The sequence below is a fragment of the Carcharhinus amblyrhynchos genome, chromosome 2, assembly GCF_965287045.1.
Source record: "Carcharhinus amblyrhynchos chromosome 2, sCarAmb.v2.hapA, whole genome shotgun sequence".
NCBI lineage: Eukaryota > Metazoa > Chordata > Chondrichthyes > Carcharhiniformes > Carcharhinidae > Carcharhinus > Carcharhinus amblyrhynchos.
The window spans coordinates 116,575,028-116,596,367 of NC_137325.1; the positions used below are offsets into that span (position 1 = coordinate 116,575,028).

Sequence of the window (21,340 nt, forward strand, 5' to 3'; positions counted from 1 at the left end):
GTGAGGAAGGGTGTCATAGTCTGCAGGGAGACTTAGATAGGTTGCAGAGCTGGGCCGAGAGGTGGCGGATGGAATTTAATGCGGAGAAGTGTGAAGTAATTCACTTTGGTAGGAGCAACAGATGTGTCGAGTATAGGGCTAACGGGAGGACTTTGAATAGTATGGATGAACAGAGGGATCTAGGTGTGTGTGTACATAGATCCCTGAAAGTTGGGAATCAAGTAGATAAGGTTGTTAAGAAGGCGTACGGTGTCTTGGCGTTTATTGGTAGGGGGATTGAATTTAGGAGTCGCAGTGTAATGTTGCAACTGTACACTACTCGAGTGCGGCCGCACTTGGAGTACTGTGTGCAGTTCTGGTCCCCGCATTACAAGAAGGATGTGGAGGCGTTGGAGAGGGTGCAGAGGAGGTTTACTAGGATGTTGCCTGGTATGGTGGGGAGGTCCTATGAGGAGAGACTGAGGGATTTAGGGTTGTTTTCGTTGGAAAGAAGGCGGCTAAGAGGGGATCTTATTGAAACATATAAGATGATTAGAGGTTTAGATAGGGTGGATAGTGATAGCCTTTTTCCTCGGATGGAGAAAGCTAGCACGAGGGGGCATGGCTTTAAATTAAGGGGGGGTAGCTACAGGACGGATGTCAGGGGTAGGTTCTTTACCCAGCGGGTGGTGAGGGATTGGAATGCCCTGCCTGCTGCAGTTGTAAATGCGTCTAGTTTGGGGGCGTTTAAGAGATCTCTGGATAGGTTTATGGACGAAAAGGGATTGGTATAGGCTAGTGGGTCATTGTTTTTGAAACTGGTCGGCGCAACATCGTGGGCCGAAGGGCCTGTTCTGCGCTGTAATGTTCTATGTTCTATGTTCTATGTTAACCTCGCATCCCGAGACACTAAGGAGCAATTTAGCATGGCCAATCAACATATCCTGCACATCTTTGGAGTGTGGGAGGAAACCAGAGCACTCGGAGGAAACCCACGCAGACATGGGGAGAATACGCAAACTCCGCACAGTGACTCAAGCTGGGAATTGAACCCAGGTCCCAGGAGCTGTGAGACAGTAATGCTAACCACTGTGCCACCTTGCTGCCCCATCAGACAGGAGCTTCCTCTAACAAAACATTGCACTTGCTGCCAACTTTATGCATAGTTGAATCCTGATAGTGGGTTCAGGATAATGGGTGCAGTCTTTATAGGTAGCAATCTGCAGCAGTATACACTTGAGGCTGTCATTTTTATCGGGGGCAAAGTGCAACATGAACCCATCTTATTTTCAAGAACAATAGACTGTGCATGAGGTGCCTGCCGGTACTTTGCAAAACTAAATTTAGTTCTGCAACATCATTACTTCATTGATCCTTCTTAAATTGAAGAGACTTGAGAAATGCCAGAATACGCAGACATTTAAAGGCAAGATTCTGCTCTTTCGTTAAACCGCTAGAATTGGTGAGCTCAGTACAACAATTTCCTTCCTGTCGTGACTGAATCTTTTGGAACACTGAATACTTAGCAACATATGTTCATGGTACTTCTAAATTGTGAGATGACAGAAATCATTAAAGTGAGCTGAAGAATACTCAAGTGTTTGATATGCCAAGCAACCTGATCCACGCACTGCACAAAGTAGGAGCAAATTGCAATAACCAAGTTAGAAAGCAAAATGACATTATCTGATTTGTGCATGTCATTGGATTTTTGTGCATTTGCGGACCAATGTGCATGCTTGGACAGGTATCAGTGGCCATCTTGCATGGCTATATTGCGCTGGATACATTACTTAACAACTCTATGCTGATTATTTGTGACAAATCTTTGCCTTTCTAAATATCGATTTTTGTTTCAATAAGTTGTTATAAATTGAACGCTTCTGTGTATTTTCATCACCAACACACTGATTTCTGTTCTGTCGGGATTACACTTATGGAAGGTTGTGCTGTATTAATGCAAGATATTTGCAATTAATATCCAGGTTGTTCCTGTGATATGGAGGAACAGGTTTAGAAATAAGATGTTTATACATATTTTGTTTTGACACTATTAATTTTGAGACAGAAGAACTTTGAAATATGCAGAAATGTTTTCTCATCAACATTAGGAAAATATTTTAAAAGGTTGCATTTCAAATGTTTGATTTTCCAGCAGGTGACAACATAGGGTTTAAATGGTTTTGAAATGAATTTGCCAGATTTGCCAATGTCTTAATTTCTTGGCATTTTTTTCAATAATTTGCCCACAACTGAAAATAGACTGACTGGGCTACATTTTCTTTGGCAGCCTTCCGTTTCATGAGATGATGGTTAACTCTGTGTAAAAAATCATACAGTGAGGCTGAGGGTCCTGATACTAACATTATCTGCCGTATTTGTTACAAATGAAGTTGGGGCTGAGAAGGTGCAGGATTCGCCGGCCTGCTTTTCCTCCGGGCTCTCTACTTGCCAGCAGCAATTTACTAATTTGATGATGTTAACATTATGCTATTGCAGCTGAGGTAACTGAGCCAGAAAATATTTTCCAATTGGCTTACTCATACATTAATCTGAACTGATGGCTGTACAGTGATCACCTGGTAAGAAATTTTAATTCCAAAAAGATACATCTATCAAAATGACTTTCAGGTGCAATAACTTCTAAGTCATTTTACGAATTCAAGAAACATTACATATATTAATTACACAGGAAGGTAAATTAACCTTGCCTTAAAGTAGAGTATAATTTAGAAGGAATACCATTGTTCTACAATCCTGTTCAATATCAGAATTTAAAAAGCGTGCTTTACATTTTAACTTGATTACGAAATTTAGAAATATGGCAAGAAGAACTGTTTATTTTTCCAGTGGAAAGTTAGTAAGACTATTTCATGGAATTTTAACTTTCCTAACAACTATATTTAAATGAGTTGGAAAGAAAGTGCAGAAAGCAATTTTATATAATTTCCTGTCCCATATGATGATAAGTAATCAATGAAAGGGTAACCATTTGAATGTATATTCCATAAACAGTTAAACCCAGAACTTTCTTATAGGAGCCAGATTAATTCCCACTAGACAAGTTAATCAAAGAAAACTTTGGCCCCAAACAACATTGTACAAGTAACACAGTAGTCTGAATATGTCAAACTGAGATTTAAGGTAGTGTTACTGAATAGAAGAATGTTGCAATGTTGATTTGGTACCATAACATTTTTCTTAAGTAGCAACTATAATCAAGTTGACTAAAAAATATTTCAGCAAAAAAGATTCCAATATAAATTATTCTCATATTGTGAAAAAGGCTTTATTATAAGCTTTTAATTATGGAAATAAGCTCATAATCTGTGCTCAGGACCACAGTATATGTTGAGTTGGTGCAGATGATTTCTAATGTCTCTATCTAAATTATGATCACATTTATAATGGAAACTGTCTTTGTAAGCTTTTCACACTGTGATATACCCTCCCATCAGAGTAAGCAGAATGGTGCCTTAGCTTAATTTCTCTCAGCTTTTCAATTGGTATTGGAAAGAAACTCTTATGCTTCATGCAACTTCATTCCTCTGGTTCTCATTTAACTATAACCAATAACATTGAATCAATTTATTACATAAAAATAAAATCAAAATGTCTGACTTTTAAAAGCAAGTGAGTTACATCGATTTACTCTGATCCAATTATTCTTGCCACCTAACACATTTGGTTTGGACTGTCTCGTGCAATGCAACAAGAGATTAATTGACTAAAATTCCTTGAAATCTGCACGCAAGTAAGAATTAAATGTTCATCAAACGGCAGTTCTAAAAATGCCACATAACTATCTCTATTTTTACATTAACCCCACAAAGCAACAAGGAATTAAAGGTTATTAAGTTAACACAAAAATATAATAACTCAATAATTATTATCTTTCATTTTTCACAGCGTTAACTTCGTATCCACTTGAATCTATAGGTTTTTAAAAACAGAATTAGCTATTGTATTCTTGATCTTACATTACATGAGAAAATAAATATATAATTAGGTGTATGGGAGTGCTTTGTAATAATTTAAGAAAGAGCTAAAAGCCACTGGTGGGATGGTGTAATCATAGCTTGACAAGTTTAAATAGACAGTTTCCATTATAAATGTAGACATAAGCAATTATATAGGGGTGTTTGGAGTTTTCTGTTCCACACCTGTTTATGTTAAAAGTTGCAATTGTCAATATCAGGCCAGACTTTGTATAGGAAGAAATGAGACTATTCTGAATTTAACATTAGTCATACTACAAATGCAATGGTTTGGCTATCAGTGACTATAGTACCACAGTCAGTATAAAGATGGCAGTGTGTGGTTTCTAGTCTCTTGGCTGCGAGGCCATTCTGGACTAGACTTCCTTTCAGTTCTGCAGATGACTTCCCTCATGAGAGACCAGACAGATGCTGCACTAATGTAAGTATGTCATACCTATCAAACTACATTTACAAGGAGGACAAATGCCTGTATTTTTCTCTCTTGTTCCAATCCCTCCTCATTCCCTAGGTCATCCTGACTAAAAGCTCCAAGAATCTGACAACCAAAAACAGCCCTGTAAATCAGCAAAGAGGTAGCTGCACTGAAAGTGCAGTGGGACATCCATTAATCATAAGCTACCAACGTTCCAACATCGAACAATTTCATATTTCTTGCACAGAAACTGTAACCTGCATTGGATAGATATTTTCCACCAGATTAGAGGAGTGCTCTGTTCTCCCTTTCACCATTCATGGTTCTCCTTTATTATTGCTGCCACTCTGCTTTCCATCTCCTCCTAATTCACAGTAATAATCTTCTCCTACTTCATCAGTTTGTACTGATACTCTTTTCCACCAACCCAGTTCACTTTTGGCACTCTTCTCCCTTCCTAATTAATTCACCCTGCTAGTTCTAATTGACAAAATTCTACTCTCATTTAGTTCACATGGCATTATCCTCTCCCTCCCTGCAGCCAACCCAACAGCCCCAGTCCCACACACACTCATACTGATTGGAGATACCTAAACATGTAATGTGATATAAAAGTTTTCAATATTACAAAAACAGTGGGAAGTGTTGATGAGCAGAATGATATTGGTGTTCACATGCAAAAAACCTTAAAGGTGGCATAGGAATTTGATAACATAGAAACATAGAAACTAGAAGCAGGAGTAGACCATTTGGCCCTTCAAGACTGCTCCACCATTCATTATGGCTGATCATCAAATCTAATATCCTGATTCCACCTTTCCCCCATATCCTTGATCCCTCTAGGCCCAAGGGCTATATCTAATTTCTTCCTGAAACCAAACAAGGTGGTTAAAAATCCATTTGGGTTATTTGAATTTATAGAAATATAGAATATACAAGCAAATAGATCTCTCGTTAGTCCTCCGTTGGAGAATTGCAGACAATTTGGGAGAAGAATTGGCATCATGGTCATGTCACTAGATTGGTAATCCAAAGGCCCAGGCTTTGGGAATACGGATTCTGTTCCTTCCTAGATTACTGGTAGAATTTAAATTCAATAAATGAATACATCTAGAATTAAAAGTAATGATCACCTTGAAACTATTGTCAATTGTTGTAGAAACTTATGTGGTTCATTAAGGAAGGAAATCTGTTTTTCTTATCTGACCTAGCCTGGATGTGACTCCAGACCCACAGCAATGTAGCTAACTCTGAAATGGCTGAGAAAGCCACTTAGTTGTACCAAACAGCTACAGAAAAGTCAAATATGAATGAACTGAGGACCACCTGGCATGATTTAGACACAGGAAACGTCAATGGCACGCCTTGTTTTGGATAAGCAACTCAAAACTGGACATCCACAAGGCACTGTGGACCATCAAAAGCAGCAGAATTGTATTCATTCGCTACCTGTAAACTTTTGGACCAGTGTATACCTCACTCTACCATTACCATGAAACCAGGAAATCAACACTGGTCCAATGGAAAGCATAGGAAAGTATGCACCAGGTACACCTATAAATAAGGTATTAAATTGCTGAAGCTCCAATTTGCATGTCAAACAGCAGATGCTGCAGGCAATTGGAAAAGCTGAGCAATCCCACAATCAACAAATCAAATCGAAACTCTGCAGTTCTGCCATATCCATCATGAACGATGATGAACAATAAAAGGTAGTAGTGGAGGAGCCTTAGCCTCGCAACTACCCAACAAGTTTGAGGTTTTTGCAATTTATACAGACGAGATCAGGGATTACAGAAATTATGAGCAAACTCACCACAGAGCCATGGTGCAGCAGACCAATTTTTTATTTGCTTATGGGATGTGTGCTTCATTGGCCAGGCCAGCAGTTATTGTCCATCCCTAATTGTCCTTGAGAAGGTGGTGGTGTGGCATGCAGAAAAGTGGTCATTCAAGTGGGGGATGGGAGGGGTGTAAAAAATAATGCATTGTAATAGGGGAGTGGATATTTTTAGCTGCAGCTGAGAACACGAATGGCAAAATATGGTGTTGCCTGCCAGTGCCAGGGTTAAGGACACCTCCTTAGGGCTGGAGAGGAACTTGGAGTGGGAGTGGAAGGATCCAGTTGTCATGGTTCATGTGGATTCAACAACATAGGTAGGAATAAGAAAGTGTTTCTTTGTGAGAATAAGAGCAGCTAGGGGCAGAAGTAAAAAGCAAAACCAGAAGGTAACTTCTAGATTACTTTTTGAGCCAAAAGCAAATTGGCACATTCCAGGGGAATAGAATCTCAGCTTGCAGGGTAGGCTACCATTGGTACTATCTGAGTTGCAGTGAATTTTAGAGAGAATTCCAAGACATCTTTGAAGGTGAAGACTGGAGAGAAGACTTGTGAGAGAAAGTTTCAGTGAGATTATTTGCCTCACAGTGTTCCTAATGTCTGGATGAATTGTTGAGAAATCCATAAACACTGGGCGCGATTTTCTAGCTCTTCACTCCGGCCTACAACAGCGTACCCCCGCTACTTGCTTCCTGGTGGCATGGGATGGAATCAAGGGGAAATCCCATTTTCAGCATGGGATGAGAAGATCCTGCCACTGACAAATGGCACATCTCCTTCTGCCACAGAGAAAAACATAACATAATAGGAGATCAGAGAATCCTGACAACTGACTTGGTCACATTGATTGTGTAGTGTGGTATATGAAACAAAAGTTTGCTTGTTAATTCACATATACCTCATACTTACTCTGGGTAATAGAGTAAGAATTATGTTGTCATTGTTTTATCTTTCTGACCCTATGTAGTATTATTTCTGTGTTCAAAACTTGTGGAATCTTGTGGCTTTGTTCACTGAGCAAGTGTATTGAACCTCAAACTTTGTTTACTTAAAACAAAGTATTCATCCTGAACTGGAACACTCCAAAAACTCTGATCCAGGATCACAACAGTGTCTTTGTATATGAATGACTAAGACCAGTGAGGCAATTATCCCAGCCCGCTGCACTGCTCTAGTGGTGGTGGTGGTGGTGGTGGTGGTGGGGGGGGGGTGGGGTTCGATTCCCGGCTTGGTCACTGTCTGTGTGGAGTCTACACATTCTCTCTGCATCTGCATGGGTTTCGTCCAGTTTCCGACTTCAGAGGACGGAGGGGGTTGTGGAGGGGCTGGTTTGGAGACATCCAGAGGCCAGCAATCAGGGGAGGTGGGAGGCTTTGCAAGCCAGCAATGCAGGGTTGCGTGCTGACCGGTGATTGAGCTAGCCAGCAATCATGAGGCCAGCAGTGTGGGGCTACTGCGCATGCTTCAATATCCACTATGATAGATTGGCACATGCGCAGTGGCTCGTACAGCACTATGCTGCCAGCCTCTCCAGCAGAGATAGACCCTGCCCATAGATTTTCAGCATGAATCTCCCTGGGGCACTCTGCAGTGCAATATGTGGGAAATTCATTCTGAAAATCCCACTGAAAAAAACAGCAAGAATTACTCCAGTTTTACATAAATTCAGCAATTAGGATTTTTTAAAGAGAATCCCAGCACAGGATTTTATAGCCCCGCCACAGCATGTCTCCTCCAGTGGATGAGGTGGGCTAATTAAATCAACATTTACTTTGGTGCTACTACAATATTTGGGAGGGACTGTAAAATCAAACATTAGCATGCAGACAGGGCAAGTAATTAGGAAAGCAAATGGCCTTTATTTCAAGGAGCCTAAAAGTAGGGAAGTCTTGCTACAACTGTATAGTGAGACTACACAGAGTACTAGAGTTTTGGTCTCCTAGATTAAGGAGGATGTATTTGCATGAGAAACAACGCGGAGAAGGTTCACTAGGCAGATTCCTGGGTTGAAGGGATAGTCTTATGAGAAAAGGCTGAGAGAATGCTTCCGCTCGTGGGGGATCTTGAACTAGGGGACACAGTTTGAAAATAAAGAGTCTTCCATTCAATATAGAGACGAGAAGGAACTTTGCCATAGAAACATAGAAAATAGGAGCAGGAGGAGGTCATTTGGCCCTTCAAGCCTGCTGCACCATTCATGATCATGGTTGATCATCCTACTCAATAGCCTAATCCTGCTTTCTCCCCACAACCTTTGATCCCATTTGCCCCAAGTGCTATACCTAGCTACCTCTTGAATACATTCAATGTTTTAGCATTAACTGCTTCCTGTGGTAATGAATTCAACAGGCTCACCACTCTTTGGGTGAAGAAATGTCTCCTCACCTCTGTCCCAAATGGTCTACCTAGAATCCTCAGACTGTGACCCCTGGTTCTGGACTCCCCCACCATTGGAATATCTTCCCTGCACCTACCCTGTCTAATCCTGTTAGAATTTTATAAGTCTTTATGAGATCCCCCCTTATTCGTCTGAACTCCAGTAAAAACAATCCTAACCTAGTCAATCTCTCCTCATATAGCAGTCCCACCATTCCCCAAATCAACCTGGTGAACCTTCACTGCATTCCCTTGAGAACAACACATCCCTGTCCTGTACTTGAAACCTCTCGCAATGATGGCCAACATTCAATTTGCCATCTTTACCGCCTGCTGCACCTGCATACTTATCTTCAGCAAGGATACCCAGGTCCCACTTGACACTCCCTCTCCCAATTTACAGCCATTTAGGAATTAATCTGCCTCCTTGTTTTTGTTTCCAAAGTGAATAACCTCATATTTATCCAATTATACTGCATCTACCATTGATTTGCCCACTCACCCAATCTGTCCAGATCATGCTGAAGGATCTCTGCATCCTCGTCACAATTCACCCTCCCACGCAACTTGGTATCATCTGCAAACTTTGAGATGTTAATTTTGTTCCCTCATCCAAATCATTAATATATATATTGTGAATAGATGGGGTCCCAGCACTGATCCCTGTGGCACGCCACCAGTTATTGCCTGCCAATTTGAAAAGGACCCATTAATTCCTACTCTTTGTTTCCTCTCTGTCAATCAGTTTTCTATTCATCTCACTACACTTCCCCAATCCCATGCACTTTAATCTTGCACAATAATCTTTTATGCGGGATTCTGTCAAACATTTTCTGAAAGTCCAAATATACTACATCAATTGACTCCCACTTGTCAACTCTACTAGTTACATCTTCAAAAAATTTAAATAGATTTGTCAAGCATGATTTCCCCTTCATATATCCATACTGACTCTGTCTGATCCTGCTACTGCTTTCTAAATGCTCAACTGTAAAGTCCTTGATAATGGATTTGAGAATTTTCCTCACTACTTACTGGTCTATAATTCCCTGTTTTCTCTCTACCTTCCTTTTTGAATACTGGAGTGACATTAGCTACCCTCCAATTTGTAGGGACTGTTCCAGAGTCTATAGAATCCTGGATGCTATTCTGATTGGCGGTCGGTGACTAGTGGAGTGCCGCAGGGATGGGTGCTGGGGCCTCAACTATTTACCATTTATATAGATGATCTGGAGGAGGGGGCTGAGTGTAGGGTGTCGAAATTTGCTGATGACACAAAGATAAGTGGAAAAGCAAACTGTGCGGAGGGTGTGGAAAGTCTGCAGAGGGATCTAGATAGGCTAAGCGAGTGGGCGAGGACCTGGCAGATAGAGTACAATGTTAGCAAGTGTGAGGTTATCCACTTTGGCAGGAATAATAGTAGGAGGGATTACTATTCATAGGGCGAAAAGCTGCAGCATGCTATGGTGCAGAGGGACCTGGGGGTCCTTGTGCATGAGTCGCAAAAACCCAGTCTGCAGGTGCAACAGGCGATCAGGAAGGCAAATGGGATGCTGGCCTTTATAGCGAGGGGCATAGAATATAAAAGCAGGGAGGTCTTGCTGCAACTGTACAGGGCACTGGTGAGGCCGCAGCTGGAGTACTGTGTGCAGTTTTGGTCGCCGCACTTGCGCAAGGATATTTTGGCCTTGGAAGGAGTGCAGAGGAGGTTCACTAGGCTGATACCGGAGATGAGGGGGTTAACTATGAAGAGAGGCTGAATGGACTGGGTTTGTACTCGTTGGAGTTTAGAAGGATGAGGGGGGATCTTATAGAGATGTATAAGATAATGAAGGGGATGGATAGGGTAGAGGTAGAGAGATTCTTCCCATGCAGAAAGGACAGCAGGACTAGAGGGCACAGCCTCAAGATAAGGGGGGCGCAGTTTAGAACGGAGTTGAGGAGGAACTTCTTCACTCAAAGGGTGGTGAATCTCTGGAATTCTCTGCTCGTTGAAGTGGTGGAGGCCACCTCGCTAAATATATTTAAGGCACGGGTAGATAGGTTTTTGGTAGGCAAGGGAATTAAGGGTTATGGGGAGAAAGCGGGAAAGTGGAACTGAGCCACTTCAGATCAGCCATGATCTTATTGAATGGCGGGGCAGGCTCAAAGGGCTAGATGGCCTACTCCTGCTCCTATTTCTTTTGTTCTTATGTTCTGGAAGATGACCATCAATGCATCCACTAATTCTAGAGCCATTCAGAGAATTATTAATCTTTGGAATTCTCTTTCATTGAAATAAAGGTTGGGTCATCTGAATATATACAAGGCTTTGCTAGATGCATTTTAATCGTCAAGGGAATCAAAGTTTATGGAGGGCAGATGGGAACGTTGAGTTAAAGCCGCAATCAGATTAGCCATGATCTTACTGAATGGTGGAATAGGCTCCTTGGGCTGAATGGTCAACTCCCATTCCTATTTATTATGATCTTATGAAAGGTATCACAAATTGACATTGGACGAGAAATGAATAAATGGCAATCATTGTATTGGAATTAAATTAATCTTTTTTATTGCATTTGATAATTTAAACTGCAGTGTAGATTTGTAACTTTAGAATTTTCACTACCGACATGTCATTGATGTGTAAATTAGCTGAATAATTTACATGTTCTTTAAAGCAGAATTAAGGGAGTGAATGATGCATGATATTGTGCCTTTCATGACCTCAGATTAGTTTCCAATTTTAAGAAATGTAATCACTGTTATCCTGTTTTTCAAACTAATTCCATGCACGCTTCAATGTCCATATGGCAGAACTCTGGGTTACATGGTATTTGGGTAGATGGATTTTCAGAAGGCGTTTGATAAGGTACCTCACAAGAGGTTACTGCAGAAGGTCAGAGGACATGGAGTTGGGGGTAGGGTGTTAGCGTGGATAGAGGATTGGTTGTCAAATAGGAGGCAGAGAGTGGGGGTCAATGGGTGCTATTCGGATTGGCGGTTGGTGACTAGTGGGGTGCCCCAGGGGTCGGTGCTGGGGCCTCAGCTATTTACCATCTATATAGATGATCTGGAGGAGGGAACCGAGTGTAGGGTGTCGACATTTGCTGATGACACCAAGATTGGGGGAACGGCAAATTGTGCGGAGGGTGTGGAGAGTCTGCAGAAGGATCTAGATAGGCTGGGCGAATGGGCCAGGAAATGGCAAATGGAATTTAATGTTGGCAAGTGTGAGGTGGTCCACTTTGGTAGGAAGAATGGTAGGAAGGACTATTACTTACGTGGCGAAAAACTGCAGCAGGCGACGGTGCAGAGGGACCTCGGGGTCCTTGTGCATGAGTCGCAAAAACCCAGCCTGCAGGTGCAGCAGGTGGTCAGGAAGGCGAATGGGATGCTGGCCTTCATAGCGAGGGGGATTGAATATAAAAGTAGGGAGGTCTTGCTGCAGCTGTATAGGGCATTGGTGAGGCCGCAGCTGGAGTACTGTGTGCAGTTTTGGGCACCGCACCTGCGCAAGGATATTTTGGCCTTGGAGGGAGTGCAGAGGAGGTTTACTAGGCTGATACCGGAGTTGAGGGGGTTGAGCTATGAGGAGAGGCTGAATAAACTAGGCTTGTACTCGTTAGAGTTTAGAAGAATGAGGGGAGATCTCATTGAGACGTATAAGATGATGAATGGGATGGATAGGATAGAGGTGGAAAGACTCTTCCCGCTCAAAAAAGACAGTAGGACTAGGGGGCACAGCCTCAAGATAAAGGGGGGGCGGTTCAGAACGGAGTTGAGGAGGAACTTCTTCACTCAAAGGGTGGTGAATCTCTGGAATTCTCTGCCCGTTGAAGTGGTGGAGGCTGCCTCGCTAAATATTTTTAAGAAGCGGGTTGATGGGTTTTTGATAAGAGAGGGGATTAAGGGTTATGGGGAGAGGGCGGGAAAGTGGAACTGAGCCACGACAGATCAGCCATGATCTTATTGAATGGCGGGGCAGGCTCGAAGGGCCAGATGGCCTACTCCTGCTCCTATTTCTTATGTTCTTATGTTCTTATCTTTTGAGACTCACTGAAACAAGTTTGGCGACTTAACGCAGAAGGAAAGTGGAACATTTGGTGTCAAGTCAGCAGTTCATTGCATATCGCCCTTGGACAAATGTTAGCTCTATTTTCTCTCCACAGATACTGTCAGACCTCCTGAGATTTTCCAGCATTTTCTGTTTTTGTCCCCAAGTATTTTGCTTTTACTCCAGGAGATGGCCTCTGGCTGTTCCCAGGAAGATCTTGCAGGTTGGCAGGAATCAGACAGTCAGGAATGAGATTTGCATTTGTCCCCAAAGGAAAAATATTTTCAAAGGAAATAGGATGTTTGGGCAGCATGGCGGCACTGTGGTTAGTACTGCTGCCTCATTACACCTGGGACATGGGTTCAGTTCCAGGCTTGGGTGACTGGAGTTTGCGCATTGTCTCCGTATCAGTATGGGTTTCCTCCAGATGCTCTGGTTTCCTCCCACGGTCCAAAGATGTACAGGTTAGGTGGATTAGTCATGGTAAGTGCACAGGCGTGCAGAAGAGGTGGGCTTCAGTAAGATGCTCTTTCGAAAGGTGGTGCAGACTCAATAGGTTAAATAGTCTCCTTGTGCACTATAGGGATTCTATTCTATGGATTCCATCCTGTCAGTGCAGAGGGATGTCAAGGGATGACAATAAGTTTTCATGACAAGGGAATGCTGGAATCGCTGAGCAATTAATGCATCCATCTCATCTCTTCCTGCACAGTGTTAAGTTGGTCATCCATCTTCTTCTTCCCAACTTCCTCAAGTCTTTTTTGCTTAAGACTGTTGTACTTTTCCAATATAGGCTTTTCTTCATCACGAGTTTTTAAGCAAAGAACTATAATGCAGGAAAGGTTTCGTGGTGCATACTGCAGAAATTCCCTTGATCTATACTAACTTTGCATCAACAGCCTGTTGTTGTGGTCAATAACCATTTGATTATACGTGTGTTTCTCAGGTATGATGGTTAGCAGCGTGTTTATCATGAGCCATGTGTAGGTGTTTGTCAGTAGCCATCCTATCATCATGTTTGTAGAAGACAGGATGATTGCCTGCCACAGGATGAGTGGACCAGGACAGCTGCCAGATTAACTTGATTCTGTTTCTGTGAATGAAAACTATTTGCTTGATAATTCGTACAAAGCAAGAAATGTGGGTGCAGGAAAATATGAATTTAAACAGAAAATGTTGGAATACTCAGCAGATCGAGCAGAATCTGTTGATAGAGTTGGAAAATGGTAGAGATATAATAGGTGTTTTTTTAATTCATTCACAGGACATGTTGGCTGCCCAGCATTTATTACCCATTCCTAGTTGCCTGAGGGCAGTTGAGAGTCAGCCACATTGCTGTGGCTCTGGAGTCACATATAAACCAGACAGGTAAGGACGGCAGATTTCTTTCCCTAAAGAACATTAGTGAATCAGATGAGTTTTTCCTGACAATTGGCAATGATTTCATGGTCATCAATAGATTCTTAATTCCAGATATTTTTTGTTGATTTCAAATTCCACCATCGGCTGTGGCAGGATCCGAACACAGATCCCCAGAACTTTAACTGAGTTTCTGGATTAATAGTCTAGCAATAATTCCACTAGGCCATCGCCTCCCCCTGTAAAGTACATATAAAAGTAAGAAAATGATAGAGTAGAAGGCAGGAGAGATCAAGTGACAAAACAGATCTTTCCCAGTTCCACATCAAACCCTTGATGTGGAGATGCCAGCGTTGGACTGGGAGCGGGCACAGTAAGATGTCACACAACACCAGATTAAACTCCAACAGGTTTATTTGGAATCACGACCTTTTGGAGCGCTGATCTTTCATCAGATGATCACCTGATGAAGGAGCAGCGCTCCAAAAGTTCATGATTCCAAATAAACCTGTTGGAGTTTAACCTGATGTTATGAGACACCAACCCGTGATATGCTAGATAGCCTTATATTACATCACACTTTTGAATTCAGCTCCTTTACCTATGCTTGGACCAAGGCTATAATGAGATCAGGAGCTGAGTGGCCCTGAGAAACCAAATTGACTGTCAGTGAGCAAACTTTCACATTGTTGTTTAGATGCCAGTGTTTTAGCTGTACTGGAACAGCTAGGGGTACAGCTAACTCTGGAATAGAAGCCTTTAGTACAAATGCCAGAATGTTGTCAGGACGCGTATGTAGCTTTCATGGCATCCAGTGCCTTCAGATGTTTTTGATATCATGTAGGGTGGTGAGTGAATGGAATCGGCTGCTGTCAGTGGTGGTGGAGGCGAACTCGCTGGGGTCTTTTAAAAGACTTCTGGATGAGTACATGGGATTAATGGGATTGGGGGTTATAGATAGGTCTATGGATTGGTAGGTGTTGATGTGATCGGCGCAACTCGTGGGCCGAAGGGCCTGTTTGTGCTGTAGTGTTCTATGTTCTATGAATAGGCTGAAATGGATCATAAACTAGGCACTTCTGGCTGAAGATGGCTGCAAATGTTTCAATTTTGTCTTGCTGGGCACTTCCTTTAGGTTAGATGGGGAGATTTACGGAGCATCCTCTGGTCCATTCATGACTGGTTGTGAGATTGCTTAACTCTGTCTTTTGCATGCTGCCTTTGCTATTTTTCATGCAAGTGATCCTGTGTTTTAGCTTCATCAGGTTGACCCCTCATTTTTTGGTATGCCTGGTGTTACTCCTGGCATACCCTCCTGCATTCTTCATTGATCCTCCAGCATGATGGTAATGGTAGACTGGGGATATGGTGGATCATGAGGTTACAGATTATCTTCACACAACAGAGTTATTCTTCAGAATGCCTCACTCTCAACAGAAAGAATTGTTCATTTCAGTTTAGCATATTCTTATTTGCCAATAGAAAATATATTTTGCCCAGCACGTCATTCATGCATTGTTGACATAAAAGAATATCTGTATTTTACTATAGCATAAACATAAATTGAATACCCTACAAACACAACATGCTTCTCATTAGTATTTGAGCTATGTAACCTGTAAAATGTTGCAACAGATAGAAATGAAATAAATGTATTTGATTGAAATAGAGTCATTCTAGAACTGAAGCTTTTCAGTCTTAATCAGCCAGCAACAGCCACGTCCCATGAATGAATAAAAAAAAATACCTTTCTACATTCTCCATGCTGATGGCACATTTCCAGACAGCTCCTGTAGCTGCAGCTAATAATTCCTTATTATCAGATTTGTCGACAAGCTTGACCAGTGGCCCCAGTCCAAAATGAGTTCTTACAAGATTACGTGTTTCCTCATCCTCTGCACACTAACAATGGATAGCACAAAATTGTATGTAGTACACAAAATTATACAGAATTGTATATAAAACTCATTTATTGCCTCATTGACCATTTATGAAAATCATCCCTTTACAATGTGCCCAAAATGCCTCACTAAGGATTGGGATATTGTATATTGTGATATGTGAGGCCAAGGGACGATTCCTGATCAAAGCCTATAAAAATGATGTGAAAAATACTTAATAAAAATTTCTGGATATTGAAGTTACGCTATTTTCTACCTTTAATTCACTGATTAACATGGATCAAATTTCTCTGTGGCTTCTCTTAATGAAGTCATTAATCTGCTTATCCTAAAATTAAGTACATTGGCATTCCAAACCTCATGAATGAAATTTTTACTTTATATTGGCCTCATCAGGAAATAATTCCATGCTCAGAAAATACTCAAATTATGGGTTGAATTATATGAGATGCTGAATTCCAAGCACCCCTCATGCCAAAACGTCAGGGTGCCTTGCCAAAGAAAACATTTAATGGTCAATTAGCTGTTAATATGCTGGAGGAGAGATTTTTGTCCCTCAGGCAAGGGAAGACCACTTCTTGATGTCCTTTAGGGAAGAAAATCTGCTATCTTTATCTGGTTTGGCCTACATGTGAGTCCAGCAATGTAGGTGAAACTTGGCTGCACTCTGAAATTGCCTAGCAAGCCACTCAGTTCAAGTGCAATTAGGGATGAGCAACAAATACTGGCCTTTCCAGTGATGCCCACATGCCATGCAAGAATAAAGAGAAATAAAGAGAGCTCCAGTCAATTATAGGTTGACAACTCTCCAGTATTTTGAGACAGAGTTATGTGACATTAGATCAGGATTTGGGTCAGCGCTGGGGGATTGGGGGGTGTGTGGTTTAATCAGGTACCAAGCTGCTGGGCATTGGAGAAAGGACCTACCAGCTGGTGGTTTGAGAGACCAATGAGGTGGTAACCCCTGGGGGCGGGGGGTGTTTAAAACCTTGGGGTGGTTCCTCTGAAGCACCCAGTGCATGGATTGCCCACGTAAAGACCTCAATTGGACCACTGGCAGATGGGCTGTTCAACCCATCCTTGCCACTGGTAAAATTAAAGTGGGGATTGGGCAGGTTGGTAGGTGGCAGGCAGACTGCATGCTGGATTTAACCAGAATTCCAGTTTCAAAGATAATGGTACGTGAGCTAAAATTCAAACCTATAAAGTTCTCTGTATCCAATTTCCTCTTGCCTCTATCCCCCAGTGCCAATTTCAACCTTAATTACAAACATATAAAAAGTTAAAAGGACCATGAGTAAGAACATAATTGGGACAATAATGCATTGGTAGCTGTTGGATGTGATGAAATGATGTGGAGATGCCAGCGTTGGACTGGGGTAAACACAGTAAGAAGTCTCACAACACCAGGTTAGAGTCCAACCAGTTTATTTGATAGCTAACTCACAAGCTTTCGGGGTTTGCCCCTTCATCGGGTGAGTGGAGAGTTCTGGTCTCAAACAGAGCATATAAAAGGCATACATAGTTTACAGAATACTGATTAGAATGCGAGTCTTTACAGCTAACTGCTATTCAAGTCTTAAAGATGTAGGCAATGTGAGTGGACGTAGCATTAGGCATAGGTTAAATAAACGTGTATTGTCTCCAGACAGGATAGGAAGTGAGATGTTGCAAGTTCAAGCAAGTCATGGGGGTTACAGATAGTGCGACATGAACCCAAGATTCCGGTTGAGGCCGTTCTCATGTGTGCTCAACTTGGCTATCAGTCTCCGCTCGGCGACTCTGTGCTGTCCTGTGTTGTGAAGGCCGCCTTGGAGAACGCTTACCCGAAGGTCAGAGGCTGAATGCCTATGACCACTGAAGTGTTCGCCAACAGAAAGGGAACAGTCTTGCCTGGTGATTGTTGAGTGATGTTCATTCATCCGTTGTCGCAGCTTCTGCATGGTCTCCCCAATGTACCAAGCTTCGGGACATCCTTTCCTGCAGTGTATTAGGTAGACAACATTAGCCGAGTTGCAAGAGTATGTGCCATCTACCTGGCGGATGGTGTTCTCACGTGAGATGATGTTCCGGCATGTCTTGCAGAGGTTGCTGTGGCAGGGTTATGTGGTGTTATGGTCACTGTTCTCCTGAAGGCTGGATAATTTGCTGCGAACAATGGTCTGTTTGAGCGTGTGCGGTTGTTTGAAGCCAAGTGGGGGTGTGGGGATGGCCCTGGTGAGATATTCATCTTCATCAATGATATGTGGAAAACTCCGGAGATGTTGTAGCAAGACAGGCCGGATCATTGACATGGATGACATCATCTCACATGAGAACACCATCCACCAGGTACACGGCACATACTCTTGCAACTCGGCCAACGTTGTCTACCTAATACGCTGCAGGAAAGGATGTCTCAAAGCATGGTACATTGGGGACACCATGCAGACGCTATGACAACAGATGAATGAACATCGCTCAACAATCACCAGGCAAGACTGTTCTCTTCCTGTTGGTGAACACTTCAGCAGTCATGGGCATTCGGACTCTGATCTTCGGGTAAGCATTCTCCAAGGCGGCCTTCATGATACACAACAGCGCAGAGTCACTGAGCAGAGACTGATAGCCAAGTTCCGCACACATGAGCACAGCCTCAACCGGGATCTTGGGTTCATGTCGCATTATCTGTAACCCCCATGACTTGCCTGAACTTGCAACATCTCACTTACTGTCCTGTCTGAAGACAATACACATCTCTTTAACCTATGCGTAGTGCTATCTCTACTCACATTGTCTGCATCTTTGAGACTTGAATAGCTGGTTAGCTGTCAAGACTCGCATTCTAATCAGTATTCTGTAAACTGTGTGTGCCTTTTATATGCTCTGTTTGAGACCAGAACTCTCCACTTACCTGATGAAGTGGCAAATCCCGAAAGCTTGTGGATTTACTATCAAATAAACTGGTTGGACTTTAATCTGGTGTTGTGAGACTTCTTACTGGATGTGATGAAAGGCATAGGTGTGACCATCCCTGGAAAAGCATAGAGGCATAACAACTAGAAAGTGCCCAAGCAGCTCAATGTGTTTGAATGTGAGTTGTGAATACAAAATAAGTTGGAAACTAATGCACAAACTCTTTTAAGTTACATATTTAGTTCAAAATCTAGCTGAAGTGCTTGATGGGGAGGCTGCTTTAAATATTAAAATGGCTGGTTCACAATGAGAAGCCATTGGTCTTTCATTGACTGTTGGCACCTGTTAATACAGCCCCAGTGCAGAGTTTTGCCATCTCTTAGGTCATTGCAATAGTCCTATTTGTGATAGAATCAATGGGTGGGATTACGGTTTCACCCATCCCAATACCATAAAATCCCACCAAGATCAATAGATCTTCCCATTGTTCACCCCTCACCCATTCTGATTTCTGTAGTGGGCAGGGTGGGGCAATAAAATTCCAGTTTATATCTGCTGCAAACAAGGCAACACAGGAAGAAAATGGAAAAGGCAGATGGGGTGAGGAGGGGAATTATCTACGCTGGAATTTTTATTTTCTTGACCAATGGGAGCCAGCATATATTTTTGAAGCTGTGACATCAAGTAAAATGAAAGGTATAGGATTGTTAAAAGACAGGTGCTTATTACCCCAAAAGTCCAGGCCAGAAAAGCTGTCTGACTTTCTGAAGAATGAATCTACATTTCAATTTAAAAAAAATGCTCTAGTTAAATGGCTCCTCTTAAACATTTTTACTCAGGATGACAACAGATGCCAGTTTCCAGCAAAATGAGGCTGTTGGGCGCATGAGATGCGACCGATGGTATCATGCAAATGAAATGTTCTTCTCCAAACCCCAAATATTCCAGAGTAGTCAGTGATGAAGTGTACAATAGGCACTATCTGGTAACTAATGGGATCCTGGCCCATTTAAATTTGTTTAATCCTGACTTCAAACATACTTCTATAAAAATGATGCACAACTATTACGAAGTGTCATTTTTTCATTTGAATATTGTTGATATTCAAAACATGCTGATTCAACTAAAAGAAATAAAAGCATCTTCATGACACTTTGAGAAGTTAGCTTCAAATACACAGCTTGGGAATATTATTAAGAAAACATATTTGAAGAGCCAGGAAACCAACAAGTAGTCTCATATTTGTACCTTGAAAATTGCGCGGGCACAATGCATCTGAAGCTCCTCACTTTCGCTGCTAAGATTTCTTACCAGATCCTTAACCATATTTTCTGTTCGAATGGCCAACCTATAACTTGGCTGAGAAAGCAATAAGGAAAATAAACATATATTATATGAATTCAATAAAATATTAAATGCTACCTTTATACGCAGAATTTAAAAGATCTCGAGCTGGTGTTTTTTTGTTTGCGAAGTTTTATGAAAAGTAGACATGTATAAGGAGAGTGGAATGTCTGGAGAGTGTGGCAAGGGATTAAATCATTCTTTCTTTGAACTATCTTACCCTTAGGCATTACAAATGCTGATGAAAAATTGAGAAAAAGGCCAATTCAACTTGTTAAAGCTTATTCATTAGAAGCTGGTGCATCCGTAATTTAGAATTTGAAAGATAAAATTGTAACATACTGATGACACCAAGATGAGGGGATTGCACATAATCAAAATCAGAAGCAGAGGGATCTACAGAGATTGAAAAGTTGAGCTGAAAAATAATCAATGAAAGTCAATGTCAAAATGTGGTCTAAAAGAGTGATCTCCAAATTATTTCCCCAATCTACTTCTCAAGAAATGGGAAGAATAAAAGGACCAGAAAACTCAATATATGACTAAAGGGTTGTGCTTAGAATAGGGTTTTGATTTTATGGGGCATTGTCACTAGTTCTAGGAAATATGGAAAGTCTATGAGCTGAATGGGCTACATTTGAAAATGATAAAAGCTAATGAAATGGCAAAACAGATCACCAAGGAATTGGAATAATTTAAATTGGAAAGGTAGAGGGAACAAAAAGCAATAAAGAAGAAGCATAAGGTAGAAAGAAAGGTAAACATACAAATAAAAATTATTTATCAAAAAGTAAAGCGTTAAGGTCCCAGTTGATGTTGTTAATGGACAGGCAGATCCCAGAATAGAACTTGGCTCAAAAGACTGTACATGTTTTAGAAACATGAGAGAACAGAGTCATGGGGCTACCAATTAGCTTTGAGTAATAAAAAAACATTTATTACATATGAAAAATACTCCTTCACTCCCATTTATTTTCACAATTGTTCACAGATTTTAAGAATAACACAGGTTACATGGTCTATCTTATGATATAATGTTCTTAATGAAAGCACAGTCCTGTGTAACTCAACAGGTTAGATGTGGTCAGAAACAACCCACTCTGAAATCAAGTGGCAAATCGATCTTCTGTGGATTTCTCCTCAAATTTCACCAGACAATTGTTTCCAAACTCCACTCTCAAAAAGACATGCTTTAAA

General features: G+C 41.6%; 1 protein-coding gene across 2 annotated transcripts in view; it reads right to left on the reverse strand.

The window, feature by feature from the left end:
* The window catches only part of odad2 (outer dynein arm docking complex subunit 2), a 271,432-nt gene that overhangs the window by 78,092 nt on the left and 172,000 nt on the right, over positions 1-21,340 (reverse strand). For both annotated transcript variants that reach the window (XM_080217382.1, XM_080217373.1), the window contains exons 14-15: positions 20,048-20,158; positions 15,751-15,905 (exon numbers count right to left, since the gene is read on the reverse strand). In XM_080217382.1, coding sequence (XP_080073508.1) covers positions 15,751-15,905; positions 20,048-20,158 — 266 coding nt within the window. The remainder of the gene's footprint in view (positions 1-15,750; positions 15,906-20,047; positions 20,159-21,340) is intronic.